General features: G+C 38.8%; 2 protein-coding genes across 5 annotated transcripts in view; both read left to right on the top strand.

Annotated features, from left to right (window-relative positions):
• Positions 1-6,706: 6,706 nt before the first annotated feature.
• On the top strand, positions 6,707-12,264 carry nars2 (asparaginyl-tRNA synthetase 2, mitochondrial). 2 transcript variants are annotated; one of them, XM_086216467.1, is made up of 14 exons: positions 6,707-7,057; positions 8,729-8,838; positions 8,933-9,053; positions 9,206-9,346; positions 9,434-9,514; positions 9,710-9,807; positions 9,914-10,046; positions 10,343-10,441; positions 10,534-10,571; positions 10,673-10,739; positions 10,838-10,975; positions 11,104-11,201; positions 11,906-11,932; positions 12,020-12,258. In XM_086216467.1, the coding sequence occupies exons 1-14, from the start codon at positions 6,890-6,892 to the stop codon at positions 12,162-12,164; spliced, it is 1,464 nt and encodes a 487-aa protein (XP_086072593.1). In that variant the 5' UTR covers positions 6,707-6,889; the 3' UTR covers positions 12,165-12,258. The 2 variants fall into 2 exon arrangements, with proteins under 2 accessions (XP_086072593.1, XP_086072594.1); XM_086216468.1 differs by lacking the exon at positions 6,707-7,057 and adding an exon at positions 8,425-8,550 and having other exon boundaries at positions 12,020-12,264.
• Positions 12,265-12,866: 602 nt separating this feature from the next.
• Positions 12,867-19,862, top strand: part of gab2 (GRB2-associated binding protein 2) — a 33,772-nt gene continuing 26,776 nt past the window's right edge. The window contains exon 1 of one of the 3 annotated variants that reach the window (XM_086216465.1): positions 12,867-13,482. In XM_086216465.1, coding sequence (XP_086072591.1) covers positions 13,411-13,482 — 72 coding nt within the window. In that variant the 5' untranslated portion in view covers positions 12,867-13,410. Of the gene's footprint in view, positions 13,483-13,640; positions 13,734-19,862 lie in introns of those variants that run through there. The other 2 variants (XM_086216464.1, XM_086216466.1) reach the window with 2 other exon arrangements.

Genomic DNA, 19,862 nt, shown 5'->3' with positions numbered 1-19,862 from the left:
ACATGTCCTTGACCTATTGTCACTTACCATTTGCGAGCTCTTAAGGAAAAGCTTAAATGCAGCTGTTGTGTGGCATATTGACCTTTCCCGCAAGATACTATCATAAAACACAGCTGATATTTGACTAGAATGCCCCTTAAATTTGACATGATTGAAAGAACAGCTTCTAATGAGATGTGGAGGCAAAAATAATCAAGTACACTTATACAGATAGCCAAAAATAGCTCATTCAGAATATGTTATATGCTGCGTTCACCAGCTCTTTTGGTCATGATTTAATAGTCAGAAGATGCGGAGCTAAAATAAATCAGTTTGTAGACAGTGGTGTGTTGTACGAAAGCAAATTTCTGCATCCCAATGCAAATCTTTATATTTCTTTGAACAAAAAGCACATATGTGGACAGATAAAGATTGATTGAGAGTCGGCTCTTAATTGCTTTATAATTAACATAAAAATACAAGGTCAGGCCTCCATTTTTAAAAATAAATTGAAAAATACTTTGGTTTTTCCATGTGCGCACTGAAATTAAGATGTGGGTATTCAAGCAGACAGTAACTCCCATTGTTTGGGTAACTAGAGGTTAGTTGAATAAACTAAAATAATGAGTCATAGATTTATGGTGAGATGCTGCTGAGAGAGCTGGTGCCAACATCTACTAAAGAGGATTGTTGCTGTTGTAAGAAAGCAAGAGAGGAAGAATCTGCTTTCTAATGTGATGTAATCACTCGTAGATTTAGAGCAGGACAGTGGGACACAACACAGACAGACAGACTGAGTGTGAGTAGAAGTGTTATAACACACACGTAGAACATTATCTAACTTTTCAAACTGCCCTTGACAAAGACACTGTACCGCCTCGAGGGCCTTACACAAGTTACTTCAGCACTCTGACCTTTGTGATTAAATATACATGTCTCCGAAATTCTTGCCTACAGAGGAGTCAAACCGGACCTGCAGACGTTTCCTCAATTCAAATTACAGTGTGTGTCGAAGGGTAACAAGATATTTCTGTTCTGCTTCAATAATGTTTTGCTAAAAGGGAATGAACTGGTTATCTTCCACTTATCGTCAGATTGTTCTTGCTTCAACAGAGGAGGTAAATGAAATAAATCAGTGGGGGGAAGGACACATTAATGATAGGGCTGTGGAGGAATGCACCCACACAAATAGAAAAGAGCAGCTCTCACTGCTCATTTGCAGTTTGCCGTTTGTCTACAGGAAAGACACAATGTCCTGTTTCATGAATGCCAGCAACAATTCATAGACCCTGCTGAATAAGTAGGCAGGAGAGAGGGAGAGCAGAATTTAACTAACACTGAATTGGCCCCATAGTTAACTGTTATTTCTATCAACAGTAATATAGCCTGTTGCAGATATTTCAAGACAAAGTAGATAATATTTGACAGTAACAGCTGTAGGGGATAATAACAGTTTTCTCTGCAGTCGAATTAAGTGGTTAATTTTTACATGTGGCTTGTAGTTTTACAAACAGTTGATTTCCACAAATAAAGGGACAGACTGACAAACAAACCGACATGTTTGAGGTTGGATATAAAAATGTGACCTCTTCTGGAAAGTTAATAACTATAAAGGTATATCTGTATGCATATGCGCAGATAAGGTAACCTTGTGGCAGTTAGCAGCAGGTTTCGGGAGATTAAAAAAAAAAAATTGTCCTCAGGGAATTGCAAAGGCTTGCTGCTCCAAATCATAATAAAATATGACCGCTACCTGGAAATATATGTGACTCAATGGAATTTTTCTGAGAAAGTGGAATGTCTTTTGAGAAATAATCTCAATGATGATCCAGACCCAAAAACCAACAAGACAGGAGGGGATAAAACACAATCAATTGGAATTTGGGTATTTCCATGGAAATTTGTCATAGAGGGAGATGGAAAATATTCTAAGACCGTGAGATATAAGTTGTTCTCACTCTTTGAATCACTTGTGGTCTTGAGATATAACTTGATCCCACAATTCCATTCATTTGTGGTCACATGATATAGCTCCGCCCAACAATTTGATTAATTTCCAGCTATGGGATGTATCTTATTCTAAAACCGTATTAATTTGTAACCACAAAATGTAATTTTTCCACTCAATTTGAATATTTTGTGTAGACAAGATATTTGTATTCTCCGACAACTTGATTGATTCATGACCATGAGATAATGAGATATAACTTGTTCCCACAGTGTTATCAATTTGTGGCCATGAGAAATAACATAATCCCATAATGTTATCACTTAATTGCCACAATAAATAATAGAACTAGCCCCCGCTCTTCTGAATAATTAGTGGCCATAAGCTATATTGTTTCCATTCTTTGATTGCTTTGAGGGAACACATTTTATCATGTTTTCACAAAAGATTGTTTTTCCTCTTTTCTTATGTACACTCTGTATTTTTCTGTGAAACGAGAGATTTTGAACTTTATGTATGTTGGCAATTATCATATTAAATACAACAACAGTTAAATGTACAGTAAACACTCCCACATAGGTGCTCTTACAGGCGACTAGAGCTTTCACAAGGCACAAACTCTAACACATTCCTAACAATGAAAAGGCAGCATTTATTATAATTGCTTTAAATGATCCTGGAAACAACGATAAGGAGTTATATGCAATTAGATCAGTGCACTGTATTTTTCATAATGTACTGGTAAGCCATACAGCTGTAAAGAATGTGGTGTGAATGAAAATTGTTTCATATGACAGTAGCCTGTGTAAGCTCTTAATTGTAACATATCAACAGCATCATTAACTCATCATCTATTCTTAGTCATATGTCTTTACATACTCCCAGTGGAGGCAGATAAATCCTTCAAGTTGTAAAGTGATGTGACATTTCAAGCTGTAATATTACTAATGTTCCTACTGACATGACTCTGTTTCTCCACTAGGTCTGGGGATTGTTTTTAATAGCATAAGTGTGAAAGAAATACCCCGGTGTTTCATATATGAAATTGGATGTTTTGATCTGAAAAACCAATATGTTTGTTAACCTTACACACAGCAACCTCCTCCACCAACTCTCAAGAGTTGCTGGGTTTTTACTTCACAGTTTCACAGCATAAGCTCAAGAACGTCTCATGATGGATTTTCAACAAGTCACACAAAAAAGTAACAGTAAGGTGATAGATAAGATCGAGAAAGAGGAATTGCCTGATCAGAGATTTAACTGTTTTAACTATTATTCACCAAATTTCAATGGGTAGTGAATTACGGGAGGTTTGAGTGCAGGGTGAAGCTCCTTTTCAGCACCACAGGAACTTTTAATTTGGAAAAATACATTTCTCATCTAAACATGAGGAGCATTCACACATACTTTTCATTCATACCATGTGTCATATATTGGCCTGTCTATCCCCTCACAAGGCATTTGAGAGAAGCAGTCAATCCAGGGTCCCTTAACAAGACTAGGTCCAAATTTACTTTATGGCTGGACTATATTGGTAAGTGTTTGAAAATGTGATGTGTGATCTGATCTGGATCTTAAACCAGATTGGGTAATCGTCAAAGCCAGAAGATGAGAATGGCTGTGTATCTAGTGTTTAAAATGAATGACTTTATCTCAAGCTCATTTTCTTTGGATAGAGGGTTAATTTATCTTGTTATCTGGAGAAATTAAACACCATATTAATAAGCACACGTGTTCTCATATAGCGGCTGTAATTTGTTTTAGCATCTGATTCACTGGTCCACCCAGTTGAAAGGCAGCTACATGAAATACCAGCAGCAACCATCTCAGCATAGAAACAAATTTCCTCAGATCTGGTTTTGTAATCTCATTAGACCTGCAATCAGCTAACCTCTAATCAGAGTGTAGGAGAGAACATTGCATCATTGTGGCGCTGGTCTCCTTAGTTCATCTGCGCTGATTCATTTTGAAAAAGGAACACCCAGTGGTAAAAGTCCAGCAAGCAAGTTTCAATCACTCAGTGGCTGAGAGACAAACCCATCTCGATAGCTGGCTTGTTCCCAGGACAGCCACAAATTTCTTACTTCAAGGATCCACAAAAATTCAAAATACTAAGTTAGTTAGTTGACATACAACAAGAGGAAAAAAATAATAAATCCTTTCACTTGAGCAACAGTAAAAGTTTGCTGCTGTATGAAATTGATTATCCTACAATGGCTGCACATCCTCCTTTCCCTGAAGTGAAGTTCTTGAACACAGTTCTGGATGGACTGTTCTCTAAAGTGCAGAATTCTGAGGCCGGTTGATTAGAAATAGCAGACACAAACACAGCAGCGCTCTGGTAGTAACTACAGACTTTTAGGTCAAGAAGTGCAACAGCCCAAATCTCTTTCAATAAGGGGTTGTTAGTTCCGTTTGATTTGTGTTCGGTCGCCTGTCACATAACCCATTCCCTGAAATCACATCACTGTAATGGTCTAATCAGCACTTAACGAGCCATGTTACATAAAATCAATGCCCCCTTCCATTTGAGAATGCAGAATATTTGGAGGAGCTGTTGGAGGCTGGTGGAAGGAACAGGAGATACTGTCGATACAATGCTGCAACCACTAGACAGGCAGGCCTGCTGAGAGCAAAGGATGCACTTGCCCTTTAAGTTCCGTGATCCTCCTGAGAGCCAAGCTTTTACAGCAAAATTCTTTGTTTTGCTGACTAATCATGTATTGATTTTAACAAGTTGTTAAGCTCAAATAAGGTTGTTAGGCCTCTGCCAAACAACTCCTCTATCTACAAAGGTTCCATGAACAGAGAACTATGAATCTTCTACTATTCTTGATTTATTGCATGGGTAATGTCGGATAACATTTTACTTTAAGGGCTTTTTTTCTCCGTCTTCTTAGTTTGCAAGAATTTTATACGGACAGAAGAGCATACTCTTTTCACCTTCTTTCATGCATATATTGCCTTGTGGTTTGTGAGGGAGGATTTGTGTCTGTGGAAATATAAATACTTGTGACATGCTATCAAGCATCTCTCCCACGTGCAAGTTGTCACAGAACGTGTCAAGCCAGCAGAAAGGGGGGAAATTACAAATCAAGTCAGAAACACTAGGGATATCTCAACCTTGCTATTGATGCTTTGAAAACAGTTCCTGGATGCAACCTGAATTCACTATCTGCTGCCAGTGAAAGCCAGCAGGTCCTTTTGCATTATTCTTGATAGAACTGCAGAGAGAACATAACAATACCAGCTTGTTTCCATTTCAGTAGACCTTGGAGCAATAAATGAATAATATATTGGAGGCAACTCAGGGGTAAATGAATAAATCTACAGTAGGTGGGTATTCGGAAGAAAAGGCCTATTGTCTCACAGAGCTACAGCACTACCTTGTGGTAGAAGGAGTTACTGCATGATGTTTATGAGAAAGAAAGCAAACTTCACTGGTATGAATCTTAGATAAGATTTGATTCCAAACATTTCCTGAAAATTATATTTCTTTTTTTTCCCTCTGATAAATAATTAAGGATAATTTTCTCCTGATTACAAACTACAATAGATCTGATTGTCTCAAAATTTCAATTTTGCTCCAAAGATACGGATATATAATACAAACCTGCTCAACTTCAGTAATTTGCCAGTTATGTTTTGCGCTCTTTGTCAATGAATCAGAAAATAGAATTGTTCCGCTCCCCATTAAGATGCACCCATGTGCATAATTGCTCCATCCATGCTGGAGATAATTAATATCAATGACACTGCTGACTTTTCAAATGCATCATGTGAGGTTTAATGATGATGTGTCATAAGCAGCCGGAGGTGGAGACACCCAGCTCTCTGTTTGCTGCCAGACCCAGACCAGGGGCTCCAGAGCTGACAGGCGAGGCCAGGTGAGTAATTGTCTGTGGCATCTTATTACATCGCTGGCATGATCTGATTTACACTAGCTGCAAATGATGGGAATAGACCCAGTGTCATTGTGGGTATTGAATTAACGAGGTTTACGCACAAATGGACCTCACACTGATGGCAGATACATCATGTAAGATTAAACAGTATTTCCAGGTAGTTGTGATATCTGCCATGCTTGCCTCATTAGCCTAAAACCATGAATCAACCCATGTGTGCTGGCCTATTAAAAATTTCTTGCATGTAGAAATAAACTTGTTTGATGACATTTATCTATTTTTTTACATTGTAGCCGGATGTCTTTAGAATGATTTACATTTTTAAAAAATCACACACACACACGCACGCACGCGCGCACACACACGCGCGCGCGCACACACACACACACACACACACACACACACACATACCATGCTTTATTAAATAAATTACCCTTAGTAACAGACAGGGACTTACAGAACATAAAAGGAATTCAATGTAATTCCCTGAATATTGCTCTATTTTTTTCCATATCTGTATTAGGTGGAAAGGTACATTTAGATGTCAAAAACTTTCCAAATTTGATAAAATGTATATATTTCTCATGTCTCATTCAGTTTAAGTTAAGCTTCACCGTTTTTAAGGGATGGTATTTTGCTCTTACCTTGAGAATTAAAACGGTTAATTTCCATCTAATATACGAGTTTATGTGTATAATGTCTACAAATTACATCATTTACATAAACTAGAAAAATATGATCTCATTATCATTGGAATTTTGTTCCAAACTGACCCATTTTCAAGAAAACTGCCTCTCCCATGAGCACAGGCAGAACGGCTTTGACAGATCCAACCCTGGTTGGCTGCTTTTTTATCCACGTGACTGAACTGGACGAATAGCGAAACAGCCAACCAGGAAGTGAAACGGTCCAAGAAGAAACACAACGTGAAAGTCAAATCAAAACAGAGTGAAATACGCGTGGAAACACAACTAAGCGTATTATTTTGTGTTGCTTTAAATGGTCGCAGCATGTGTTTTTAGCGGGTTTGCTGTCGGGAGGTTCAGCGTCTGCCGCGATGTTTCAGGCTGCTGCTAAAACGCTTCCTCTTTCGCCAACTATCAGTTCTGTGTGTCGTGTAGTACTGCTAAATAATATTCGTTATTACTGTAAGAAGACACCAAGAAAAATTAGAGTATCCGAAGCCCTGTCAGGTGCTGAAGTGGGAACAAATGTGAAAGTGCAGGTAACATGAACGCTTTTATTTATCAGTCGATATTTCATTATTATTTGTGCTGAATAATAATCAGCCTAACATGCTGCATGGGTACACTCAGACTTTTCTGTTTCATTGCCCTTTAATCTTGCTTTATAACTACCATTAGAATTCGTGTGCAAGCTTGCCTGTATTCTTCTTTGGAGCAGCTACTCTTTACACGTATAATGCAAAGTCCAGCAGGGAAGCTGGTCCCTTAGCACTATTTATCTTTTTTCGAGTGATTCTAATTTGATCTATAATCACCTTATCAATGCACTAAGCTTTATTCTTTCATAATGACTCATGAGGTGGTCCTCTGCTTTTGCTTTCCGTGTTAGTGAGGACTAAGTCATTGTCACCAGTAGTGCTACACACATTATGAATGAAGATAACCTTATAGATTTGCCTATGCTTATATATTTGCACTGTGATTCTTAATTAGCCCCCTGACTGACATGAGTCACACTCTCAGAAAAATAGTGTGCACTAGCTAGATTAGTCCTACAAAGTAATGAAACATAGTCTTCCCCCAGATAGTTAATAAGGAAGTCGAGGCTTGTTTACCTGTCCCCAGCGCCTCTTATAGGGGCTGTAGCCGTAAAATAGGTTTCTAGTTCCATTGCCTGGGTGGGGCATGTAACAAAATCAAATTATTTTAAAGCACTGTGAACCAAATGTAACTCAGGAATATATTGCACTGTATAACGTTCCAGGTAATTTACAAAGATTTGTTTAGAAAATATAGCTTATTATATCATTATTGGTCAAGAATACAATAGTTTTGTTACACCGTGTCACCCCAGAAGATTTAAGGCCCAGTTCCCCAAACAAGTTGTGTTTATCAATGTTTTTTTTCTTAATTTAGTCCAGTTTTAATCCTGCCAACCTGTTGACAAATAAATCTGACAATTTTAATGTCATTTTACTCATTGACAACCTGAACTTAGTTTTAATTGATAAAAACTGACTGCTGTTTTTATCATTTTGGGCTCCGTTTGAGTCCATTTGATTATTATTGTTGTTGTTTTATTTTAGATTTAGTCAACAGAATTTGACAAATCGAATAACCTTTGTGTATTTTTGTCCACAAAATAAACAGTATGGCCAACACCCTGAATTAAGTCCAACTCTAAAAATTAGTACTAGAAAGCTTTCGTATGTATTTGTTCTCGTAAGAAGTTATGTAAAATAGCATTACCAGGTTGCGGTTGTTCAGATGTTCATTCTACCTGGGATCAAAGACCATAATTATGATCCCATAGACATACTGGAACTTCAAAGGTGGATCCTGACGAGGCACTTAATTACAAGATTTATCTACGACAAGGCCCACAGTCTTTGTCTTTAAATAAACCTGTACTTGTCCTTACACATACACCATTTCCCCCACTATTTGTCCCTTAGAGATCTGTGATTAAACTCTTAAATATCCCATTTCATGCCACTGATTTTCTCCCATTGCTTCCCCAATGATTTCAAATGTATGTTGATACCACCTATATACATTTCTTTAATATTCTGCTGAGGGAAGTTAATTCTCTCGATTTCAGCACCCTGGTTCATGAATATTACATGCAAGCAAAAAGAAGACATGTCTGTTACCAAGGGGAGCTGTTAACTGTCTCTCTTTCTCTCTCTCTTTCTCTCTCTCTCTCGTAGGGATGGGTTCGCTCTGTCAGATCACAAAAGGCAAATCTCTTCCTGGATGTGAGCGATGGGAGCTGCTTGCAGTTGTTGCAAATAGTTGCCAGTTCAAAGTTGAATGATTCGTAAGAACTTCTGTTTTATTTAATGTGCAATGAATGTAATCGGTGTGAACACACTGAAAATGCAGGTTTTCTCTTGTTTTTTTCTTAAATTAAGGTTGCTCACATTTGGTAGTGCTGTTGAGATCACAGGTGTCCTTAAGAAAAGTACACATCAAAAACAGCCGATTGAACTGGAAGCAGAAAAAATCCGTGTGGTTGGAGAATGTGACCCTGTGGTAAGGACGATGATCTCCGCAGACAAGCATCCTTTACTTGATTACTTTTATCAAAGTTCAGGCTTCATTTTAACATTTTAAAGTAAGTTTTAGTTAATAAGTTGGAAAGGAAAGTTGAATTAACATCATCATTTTTGTCATCCGTTGTTGAGGATTTTCCGTTCAAAATCAAAAAGAGACACGAGCTGGAATATATTCGCCAGTTTCCTCATCTCAGGTGTAGAACCAATGTCTTTGGTTCCCTGTTGAGAATACGAAGTGAGGCTACTTCAGCAATTCACTCATATTTCAAGGTGAGACCATAAATAGAGAAATTTCAACGGAATGCACAGTAAGATGTATTTATTGATTTCTTTGTTTGTTTGCTTTGTTTTTTTTAGGAAAATGGCTTTGTGCAGATTCACACTCCAATTATCACCTCAAATGACTGTGAAGGAGCTGGAGAGCTGTTTCGGATTGAGGTGAGAATCTGCTGCTCTGAAATTTAAGGCTCTAATATTATAGCATTTTATGCAATATTTTAGCTTCTTAAGAATCCAGGTCATTTGTGGTAAACATGTGGGATTACCTGCATTGCATGACAATGCGTCACACATTCATCACACATAGATTGATAACATCAGTTTCAAACGAGCTGACCTCTGCTCTCTCTGCAGCCTCCTCCTGTCTCAGAGAATGAAGATGACAAGAACTTTTTCTCTGTTCCAGCCTTCCTGACTGTCTCCGGTCAGCTTCATTTGGAGGTGATGTCAGGGTGAGATTAAGTTCATAAATTTCTCTTGTCGTGTTCCGCTGCAGATATAAGTGGACTCACACTTCAATACACTTCTAATTATGCCTTGTCACTTGTCCTCTTGAAGGGCTTGTCATCGAGTCTACTCATTTGGGCCAACGTTTCGTGCAGAAAACTCCCAAAGCAGGCGCCACCTAGCTGAGTTTTACATGGTGGAGGCTGAGGTCTCCTTCACACAGTCCTTAGAGGATCTCACAAGGGTACGCTTGCCATTGAATACAACATTGCTGTATGATAGTAAAGCATCACTTTTAACATGAACAAGTTATCTTTGTTTCATAAGTTTTACCACAAACCTTAAATAAAAAGCAGTTAGTACAGACTGGCTTATTCTCTAAAAATGATCATGTAACTCAGATCAAGGAAACCAATGTCACATTGCCTTATCTGTGCACAAAAGTTGAAACTTTGCACCTACCTGATGTGAATTTTAAAGTGGCTCTTGTCCACAGTTACCCAGGAATGCTTTAATCATTGAACTGGACCCGCTTCTTAGGTCATGGAGGACATGTTCAGGTTGGCCACAGAGCACGTCTTGGCGCACTGTGCAAAGGATGTGGATTTATTTCACAAGCATGTGACTCCTGGACACAGGGTGAGTCCTGAAGGACACTTATTTAATGCGCTCATGTAACCTTGGTACTCGACATGCATCTCAATTTACATATTTTTCCTTTTACATCTCAGGCTGCTGTAGATGCAATGGTAAAGCAGAGATTCCCTGTGTAAGTCTCTGTTTTTATTGACATGACAGGTGCGAATAATTAATTCTAATTATAAAGAATAACAGCAAATATTGAGACCCCTATATATTATCTTCTTTTAGGATTACCTATAGTGAGGCTATAGACATCCTAAGTCGCAGCTCAGAGACATTTGTCTTCCCAACAAACGTAAGTGGTTTTATTTTTCTCCTTTCTAGTGTAACTTTGCTACGAACACTATTATTCCTCAGGACCCTTTCTTGACCTTAGCTCTTCTTTTTTTACAGTGGGGTTGTGACCTTCAGACAGAGCATGAGAAGTATCTAGTGAAACATTGTGGCAACATTCCAGTCTTTGTCACTGATTATCCCTATGATCTCAAACCTTTTTATGCAAGAGACAACCAGGACCATCCTAAGCACACGGTAAGGCCTAGTTTGACTGTTAGAGATCCAGTGTGAATCAATGATTCGTCCGATCGATTCCCACCTTGTAATGTCAGCGGGGTTATTGCAGCTATTGGTAAATCGAAGCTGATGGTGGTTATGTGCAGGCAGCTGCAGTGGACCTTCTTGTGCCAGGAGTTGGAGAGCTCTTTGGAGGCTCACTGAGAGAAGAGAGACTGGATCTGCTTAGGGCGCGGTTGGAAGCGTAAGAACACACTCTCCAGGGATATTACATTGGCCATGCTGATTGCCTATATTGATCAAAGTCTGCTTACATTTATTTGTATTTTCACAATCCAAAGAGATACACTCTTGGATAGCATGCACATTTTCAAACCATAAGCCACCCAAACCAAACAAAGAAATCTTTATACAACTATTCACAACATTGTATCCATATCTTTATCACTTCAGAGAGCAACAATGTGTGAAAAGGAAGTGGGTGGTGATGTTGTACTGGAAGACATTATGTCCAGAGTTTTTTCATCTAATATTCTGCCTCATAGGTATTTGATTTGGCCAAAACATTAGAAATACCTCAATATAATGCAGTCCTATCCTACACCACTGCAAACTCCAATCTCCATAATAAGAATGTCGTTAAATTAATATACCACGTACATCATCAGTCAAAACTCAAAGTCTTTCTCTTAGTAAAGGTAGAGTTTACGGCAGAATGGTTGTTTTGGATCACATTATCCCTGGATCAAGAGGAAACTTTGTCACCTTTGCAATATAAGATTCAAATGCAGAATAATGTATCTATTTCCCCAAATTTAAACCTAATATTTCCAACATTTGGTACAAATAAACATGCAGAGAAATTGAGAATGTTTTTATTCCAAGTCAGAGATCAGATATGTTTTGTTTTCTTGTGCATATGTCCCTAATATTCATTGTATGTTTCAGGAGTGGACTGCAAGACACCTACAGCTGGTAAACGCAACAACATAGTGCATATTCACATCAGCAACACGAACACTTCCTGGCCATGAGGTTTAATAACATGTTATATATTTGCAGGTATCTGGACTTGAGGAAGTTTGGCTCTGTCCCTCATGGTGGCTTTGGAATGGGATTTGAACGTTATTTGCAGTGCATCCTTGGGGTAGACAACATAAAAGATACGATTCCCTTTCCTCGATTCTACCGTTCTTGTGTTTTGTAATACAGCTGAAACTGAGAACCCTCTGAATTTCATATCCATGAAGAGCTTTTCCCATCTTTCAGATATCTAATAAACTGAATAGTAAACATTGTTTTGCATTTATTTAATTTCATTTTTTATTGCAAATAAAAAAAACATCAAATGAATGCAGTAGAGGCATGATGAAGTCGATTAACTAGCAAGTAAAAACGACACAAGTGCAAAGAAATAAAGCAAATCATGAGTAATGTATACATATGAATGTTTTGCCTTTAAATTGTAAATTATTGTCTGCACCTGAAATGTGGACACAGACATTGGTCTTTTAAATGATAGATAAATGAGACTTCCTCTAGGCATGTAGAAATTCATCCATTAGCTATTTAATTGCTTCTTGGAGCAGCTTTTCATGTAATCACATTATGTGTTTTATGTACCTCACGTAGGTTGGTTTGTATTGTTTTTTTCCAGATTAACTGCACTTTTGCTTTCAAGAGTCGCTATACTTCAATTTTCCACAAGATGGTGTGTTTTTCTACCATCCACATTGGAAAGTATTTTTATTTAATCAAGAATAGCGGTATTAAACAAAAAAAGACAAGCTTTTTAACACGCCTCTATCTAGAATCACTGACATATATGGTATTTAAGAACACGACTGTTATAATAATATGAAATGATCGTAGCCAAAATGATTTTAAATCAGATGAGCTTTTGGAATAAAATATTACAGGAACATACGTTTTGCTTGAATGCAGAAAACATGAAGTAACATACTGTTAAGATTTGGATAATTTCCTGCATTATTTTAATTCGTAACAGGCCAACTCCGGTTATCCCGTCGCAGCCTCTCCCTCGCGCCGCGCGGTGGGCGTGGTGTGAGTTGAAGAAAACAAACTGCAGACACCCTGGGATACTTCCTCACCCTGGATCAGTTGAGTTTCCCCGCGGCTTCTCGTCAGCTGGCTGTGCGTAATTCCCCCAGAGTAGAGTTCCACCTCTTTTTGTCAACACCGACCGGTATTGTGCACGCGGAGTGTACACCACCAGGAACGACTGCCAACATCTCCGACCAGCACTACTTTTTTTGTTTTTTGTTTTTTTTTTGGTTTTGTTTTGTTTTTTTCAAATGGGGGGAGCAGACTGCGCCAGCCAGAGCCAAACGCCGACAGCACAGTGACCGAGCAGGCTAACCTTTTTAGAACCGTCATGTACTAGTGACAGTCAGCAGTTTTAGGGCAGCAAGACACAGCAGACTCTTCCAAACATGAGTGGCGGAGAAGTCATCCTCCAAGGTTGGCTGAGAAAGTCCCCACCGGAAAAAAAGCTGCGAAGATACGTAAGTGAACTGCTAAATCTGTGTGTATGACTGTGACTGTTGGAGTTGTTGTTTTGGCTTGTCTGACTTAAGTTATCAGCATCTCAGATAAGTGAAACTGCTATTTAAAGAGTTGCAGCAGGTGCACTACCATCACATCTGTGGTACGCCAGTCCTGATACTAACATACAAGTTCAAACCGATGTGAAAATATAGTTGTTAGATTTCAAATTGAGGGCCCATTGTGGGGTCCCTGGGACAACAATAAGGAGGTAAGCCTGAGTAATACCCAACAGCTGTTGACAATTTTACTAAATAGCTCTTAGATGCACATTAACTGCCATTGGACTTTATCCGATGATGAGGTAATGTCTGATCATCATCGAAGTGACCAGTTTTCATCTCGGCTGCTGTCACAACAATAGTGATAACTGCACAGCACTTGATAAGCCAAATCTGCTATACCGGGCAGGCGAATGGATGCAGCTCAGATAATAGGATTTATGGAGGCAGATAGAACCATGAGACAATCTCCTATAAATACAGCTGTCCACTGTTTATGTATGGTGTTGCATTACCAGGCCTCTCCATGTTCCTACTAGCTGACTTTGCCATGATGTCATCTCTCTGTTTCATTTGGAAATCCATCCTTGAATGTCTTCAAATGCAACCCCCTCCTCCTCGTCCTGTCGCTTCCTCATTGTCCTCCACTCAGAGCTGGCTAATATTTACACAGAGACCACCATGGTCAGCATGGAATAGCAGCTGCAAATGTACAGAGGAAAACATTTGCTCAGGTCATAACAATACTGTATAAACAGCAAGCGAAAAATCCCATAATGGAGAGAGCATAATGGCCCTCCTCAGGCAGAAGCCTTCTCACCCTGACCAACAACCTATAAACAGATAACATGCAGTCAGAAAACAGTGTCATGAGATTGAGTGTCCACAACAAGCTTGTGAATGCAATAATCTGTCCATCTGGAATTCCTTCCACTTAAAATAAGGCTGGGGACAATCAGGACTATTTACCCACCAGTATTGCTGTCGTCTGACATAGGTGACATGGTTGAATGAAGCGGGAGATTTCCTGCCAGCCTCTACTATTTTCACATACTTTCTGGCATTCCTCTCTAAAGGTGTGTTGCTTCTTCAGGCAACATGGTGGCAAGTTTGATTGGTCGTTATATTGGAATGAGCTGAGGAGGTGTAAGGAATGTATTGTCTCGTGGGTTGTAACTGGCACATAAAATGCTCCCAACAGCTCCTACTGTTGTGTCTCTCACTGTGAAAAGGTGTTTTAATCCTTAACGACACCTTCCACCCCTTTCTGCAATGAAATCCTCTCTAAGCCAGATGAGGCCTGTGTTTGTTAATCAATAGCTACTAGTTGAAATGACTGGTCATTCTCGAAGCGAAGTAAAATCTGGTCAACTGGACGTAAGTTTATCTTGAACAAGATAAACTTACGTCCAGTTGACCAGATTTTACTTCGCTTCGATCTACGATGACCTGGATGAATGAGAACCTACACAGACGACTGGTCATTCTCTTTAAACCCCCCCCCCCCCAAAAAAACAAACCCTCCCCTCTTACCCTCCGCAGAAGGTTTCTGAAAAATGTGGCACACATTTATGCTTGTTAAACACAGTATAAAATCCAAAGCAGGGTTGTAAAAAAATAAGTATTGGTACTACCATCAAGCACGTCTGGCATGCTAATTGTATGCAAAGTCAGACAGTGAAACAGTTACGGCAGTTGAAGCCTGAATGCAACTATTGGCGAGGACAGGAGATATCATCATAATGCTCAGCAGCAAGCAGGAATTAGTTAAATGTTTTCTAATTGTTTAACTCTTAGCTGTATGACTCACTCTTTCTACAGAAGCTCACTTGCTGCACAAACACATCACATGATGAGCATAAACCTTCCTTGCCCCCCCCCCCCAACATGTGATATGGGCACTGCCGACATGTGTTGTTACTTTTCACACATGCTGCATCCCAACAAGGTTGTTTTAATGTTGTAGAGCTGCTAAATTCATGTCCTTTTTGGAGTCTGATTGTGTCTCCTCGGGTGCTGATCCAGGCCTCAGAGGTAGGCAGTCTTTTAAGAGTAGGTGGGTGTGGCCTGGTTGCTTTTGTTGAATGATGTCCAGAGTAAGCAAAAGGAACATGAAAACAATTGTCTAATCCAGCACTTACCCAGGGCCTCTTGCATAGTTCTGTTAGGTTATTTTACTCATCTGTCAGTGGTCAGACAATATCAGTGTGATCATATCTTTGTCTTCCATCTTTAATATGTTGCTGCTACTCTGCTAACAATAAATCTCCTAAATTAATATTGAATCATTCTTTTCTACAATAGTTTTTCTATGTTAATGAGTGACAAAGTCAGAGTCCCAACATCTTCCTTTCCGTTGTTTTCAGACATGTCTTCCAGTGTTGACATATGTGTAATGATAAGTTATCTAAATTAAACATGCACATCTCTATCGTACTCTGCAAGCAAAACATGAATCATACGTGTGACACATCATACTGTAAACAGTTTAATTCCTGTTCTCATGTAAGGATCAAGCTGCTGTTGGCAAAACCCTCCCATCTGTCCGAATTGTTTTATCTGACATCACAAACGTGTCTGTTCACATACAGTAAAGAATTGCCACATTCCAGACAGATCATATCGTCAAGGTGATATCTGCTGCTACTGCTTTCGCTCAGTGCCAAGGGCTTCATTGTCTTGCCCTTGTGGATGGTAGCAGAGAGAGAGGTGGGGACAGTCGGTGCAAGTCGGCAGGCACGGTATAGCAGCAGCCTGTGTCCCACTGTCAGCTGCCGGGTCTGCTGTTGTTTTGCAGAAGGGCTTTGGGAAGTCCTTGCCCTTAGAGGTCAACTGAGAACGCCTCCCAGTTCCTGCTTTGACAGACACCCAAAGCTCACACAGACATTTTGCTTATTCCACTTAATCTGCAGGCTCTAATGTTAGCCATTCTTCATAAGCTACAAAACTGGGGTGGCTCTATAGGACTGTAGTTTCAAAGTCAGTTGAGATTGTTATCTGTAAATATGCTCGCTTTAAGGAAATTGTGGTCAGTGTGGTTGGCACAAGGCTGCAGCTCATGGCTGTATTTATGACTGGATATCTGTTGATTGTTTACTTTATTAAACTAGCAAAAAATGACTCAAAGTGAACTTAAATGTTCATCTTATCAACCGACTATTTTATAATGAATAGTAAATATATGTGATGACCACAACTATCAGGATTCCCCAGAGCCCAAATTATGTGTTAATTAACCATAACGCTATATATCATCAAACTGTAGAAACTGGATTCCTATTAAAAAAATAAAAACAACTTTTTACTGGTTATTAATTGAGAAATCAACCATATATTTGCACAATTATATGTAACAAAAACATATATTACCATCAGTTGCTAATCAAAGTCACAAATTCATCCGGTCTTTCACATTCACTGTTGAAATTCCATAATGGCCTCGTTTGAACCTTTGTCATTATATCCTGTCTTTTGCCATGAACGCTGGCTTTGCTTGTGTGTAACTTAATTATTGCACCAATAGTAAATGCCAGACTTCCTTTCGATGGTACCTTCAGGAAGTGTTGTGATAGAGGGGAAAGAAATTAAAATAATCTGAGTATATAAATGTATTTCCGATGAAGACTCCATCAGCGGTGCTTTAAATAGGATGTTGTTCTGATGAAAGGTAGATCCCATTGACTTTTTTTTGTGGTTGGGACCATTTTTATTTGCAAAAGCTAAAAGCTTAACATAAGGGTGGTGCTTTGTGTTGTGCTTAATTTATGATGCTTGAAATAAAGCAAAATAAAACTACAATAGCATGAATCAAATATTCAGAATCAAAGACAATAGTAGTTATACAGGGCATTGGAGTTAAACATCTTCTGATCTTATTGCATAAAGAGAACTTTAGTTTCTTAATGTAGATCCAAACTAGACGTCACACAGCTGGATCATGCTACTAATTGGAGCTTATATATTGACTGTCATTCGATGGCGTTGTTAATCAAATCAGCTGTGGAGCGGGCCATGAGGGTTTAAAGTATTTTCTTTTATTTGTCACCAAATTCAGACATATTTAATCACATTCTTCAAAATGTTATTCAAATAAACCGAGCTCCTATGAAAGTGGCATGTCAAGTCACATGTTACCCATTCATATGATTGCTGAACATCTTCGGTTAAATAAAAGGGAAGGAGGATGTGTCACTTCTTGAGCACAGCATGTGCGTGTATTTACAGCACACGGAATCTCAGATGGTGGCTGTTTTTTTTATTTTTTTTTCTCTCTAGAAGCTTAATGCTTTGATGAAACCTGAAAATTTCCTGTGTCATAAATCGTGTGCTATTTTTGATGCCCATAGTACATTGGAGTTGTAATGAACCCTTAAAAAGGTGATGCTGTGCAAAAGGACGATGACTATTTGCGTAGTGTGTGAGTTGTTGGCAGGATATCTCAAAAACCATGTATGTAGGAGTTTTCAGCATTATTAATGGATTTTTTTCACCTGAAATAATGAAATTTAATTGTATTGATATTATAAACTTGAAGGGTACTTACTATATTTTCAAATCCAAGTCATTTTATCTAATACCTTTGGGTGTAAATGATTAATGGGGAAAAATGATGTAGAATAGATTGAATTATGAGCAATGATGGTATATTTAACTGAAAGATAAAAAAAAACGGCTCTGTTATTACTTTGTATAATGAAAAAAATTGGAAATTAACTTGACGTGGGAAGTTGTCAGTTGGTCAGAACCTGCCAGGGGTATCCACCAAATGTAGAACTGTCTCCAGTGAAAAAATAAAATGGAGCAGCAACATAGGCAACCGCAGCTCTATAGAAGATGGATACTGTTTGGCACATATTTTAAACATGTAAAGTTTCATAAGATTCAGTGAGACAGCTCTTGAGTTACTGTGCAGACAGCAGCTGTGAGGGTCGTCAGCAGCGTCAAGGACAACAGTTTTTGCACAATACATATTGATGGACACAACAAAAATCATACGCGAAACATAGGCATCCTCAATTGGCCAAATTCAGCTTTCAGCGCATCCCCAATGATTACTAATGATAGCAACCGTATCATGCAATTCCAGTAATGTGGAATTATTTTCTGCTCTAGCATCATGGATATACCATGTTTTCCTATGTATTTGCTCGCTGATGTCATACATCGAGCAAGGTCCGCATGCAGGGACAGTGTGGTTGAAAGTATTGATGCTCACAACTCAATGAGGAGATTAGCCTCAGGAACCAGAAGTTTTAAGCGAGACTGATGAAGCTGCTGGGATCAGTCTGTCCCTGTCTCCACTCCTCTTTAATTGTTGTGTTTTAGCCTCTGCGCATCTAAGACTAACTTGGAGGCAGGGTGGGTCAATTTATCGAATTTTATTTTACACTTTTGGATACCAGTGGTGAGGGAAACAGGATAATTGAGATCACAGAATTTTGTCACAAACTCTTTTTCAGTTCTGTACTCCTTTTGTGACTGAATGACAGAAAGTTAAATAAGTGAGATGATTCAATAGATCCAGCTGATAAATATTCATGATGTCAGAAGTGACCAAAATAACCTTCTTTTTTTTTTTTAAACCATTCTTTCTGGAAAGGAGCAAGAGATGCTCATGACACACCCTCCGTACCCTGATATGTATGAGCCACAGAAAAGGCAGGGGAAGTGACACAAAGACTTCTGATTAAAGAAAATGTTCCCCGTTTGTCAAACTGTCAGGAGGACTCGCGCTAAGAATGCCTAGCCTTGTGCTGATATGGAGACAGGGTGAGAAATTACTCATTTTCCTAATGATGAAAGTGTTCGACAGCAAATTTAGGCCAATTATGTCTACTAAGAACTTGGAGAGGTTGTTATTCATAGAATGTGCTGCAGATTTTGCAGACCATTGCACCCCTGATGCGAATGAATGAAGACTGTCAAATGCAGCATCTCTCTTCATCATCTTCACGCCTGCTGTAGCTTTCCACCACTGTTGAATGATGTGTAGGAATAGTACCGTATTCCCTATACTGTCACAAAGCTGAATCAAACTCTACATGAATTGCAAAGCTGACATTTTGCTGAAAAGAAGAACTCCTCATTTGCACATGAGGGAAAGATCAGATGTAAATGTTCTTACTTTCAAGAGGAGCCTGTCTGTTTTGGCATGCCATGGCTAACCTCCCACCTTTTTTATTAACACACAAGAATTTATTAGCCTGTTTTTATCTAAATGTGTTATGTCTTGCAGCTGCCAGCCTTTCAAAGTCTGTGTTTTTGAAACCTGAGCTATTTGATTTAAACTGCAATAGACTCTGATGCATTTGTTGCATTTAAAAGCATGTAGTTTCATT

The sequence above is a fragment of the Aulostomus chinensis genome, chromosome 10 (genome assembly GCF_037954235.1).
Source record: "Aulostomus chinensis isolate RoL2024-O1b breed Wild chromosome 10, RoL_Achi_v1.0, whole genome shotgun sequence".
Taxonomy (NCBI): Eukaryota; Metazoa; Chordata; class Actinopteri; order Syngnathiformes; family Aulostomidae; genus Aulostomus; species Aulostomus chinensis.
Note: the sequence above shows the minus strand (reverse complement) of the source record. Positions and strands in the feature narration are given on the sequence as shown.

Excerpts from the sequence above, each read along its gene's own strand:
- nars2 (XM_086216467.1), top strand. The coding sequence starts at position 6,890 with ATGTTTCAGGCTGCTGCTAAAACGCTTCCTCTTTCGCCAACTATCAGT. Across the intron at positions 9,808-9,913 it reads CATTTGGAGGTGATGTCAGG|GGCTTGTCATCGAGTCTACT; the intron begins GTGAGATTAAGT and ends GTCCTCTTGAAG. Across the intron at positions 10,976-11,103 it reads AGGACCATCCTAAGCACACG|GCAGCTGCAGTGGACCTTCT; the intron begins GTAAGGCCTAGT and ends GGTTATGTGCAG.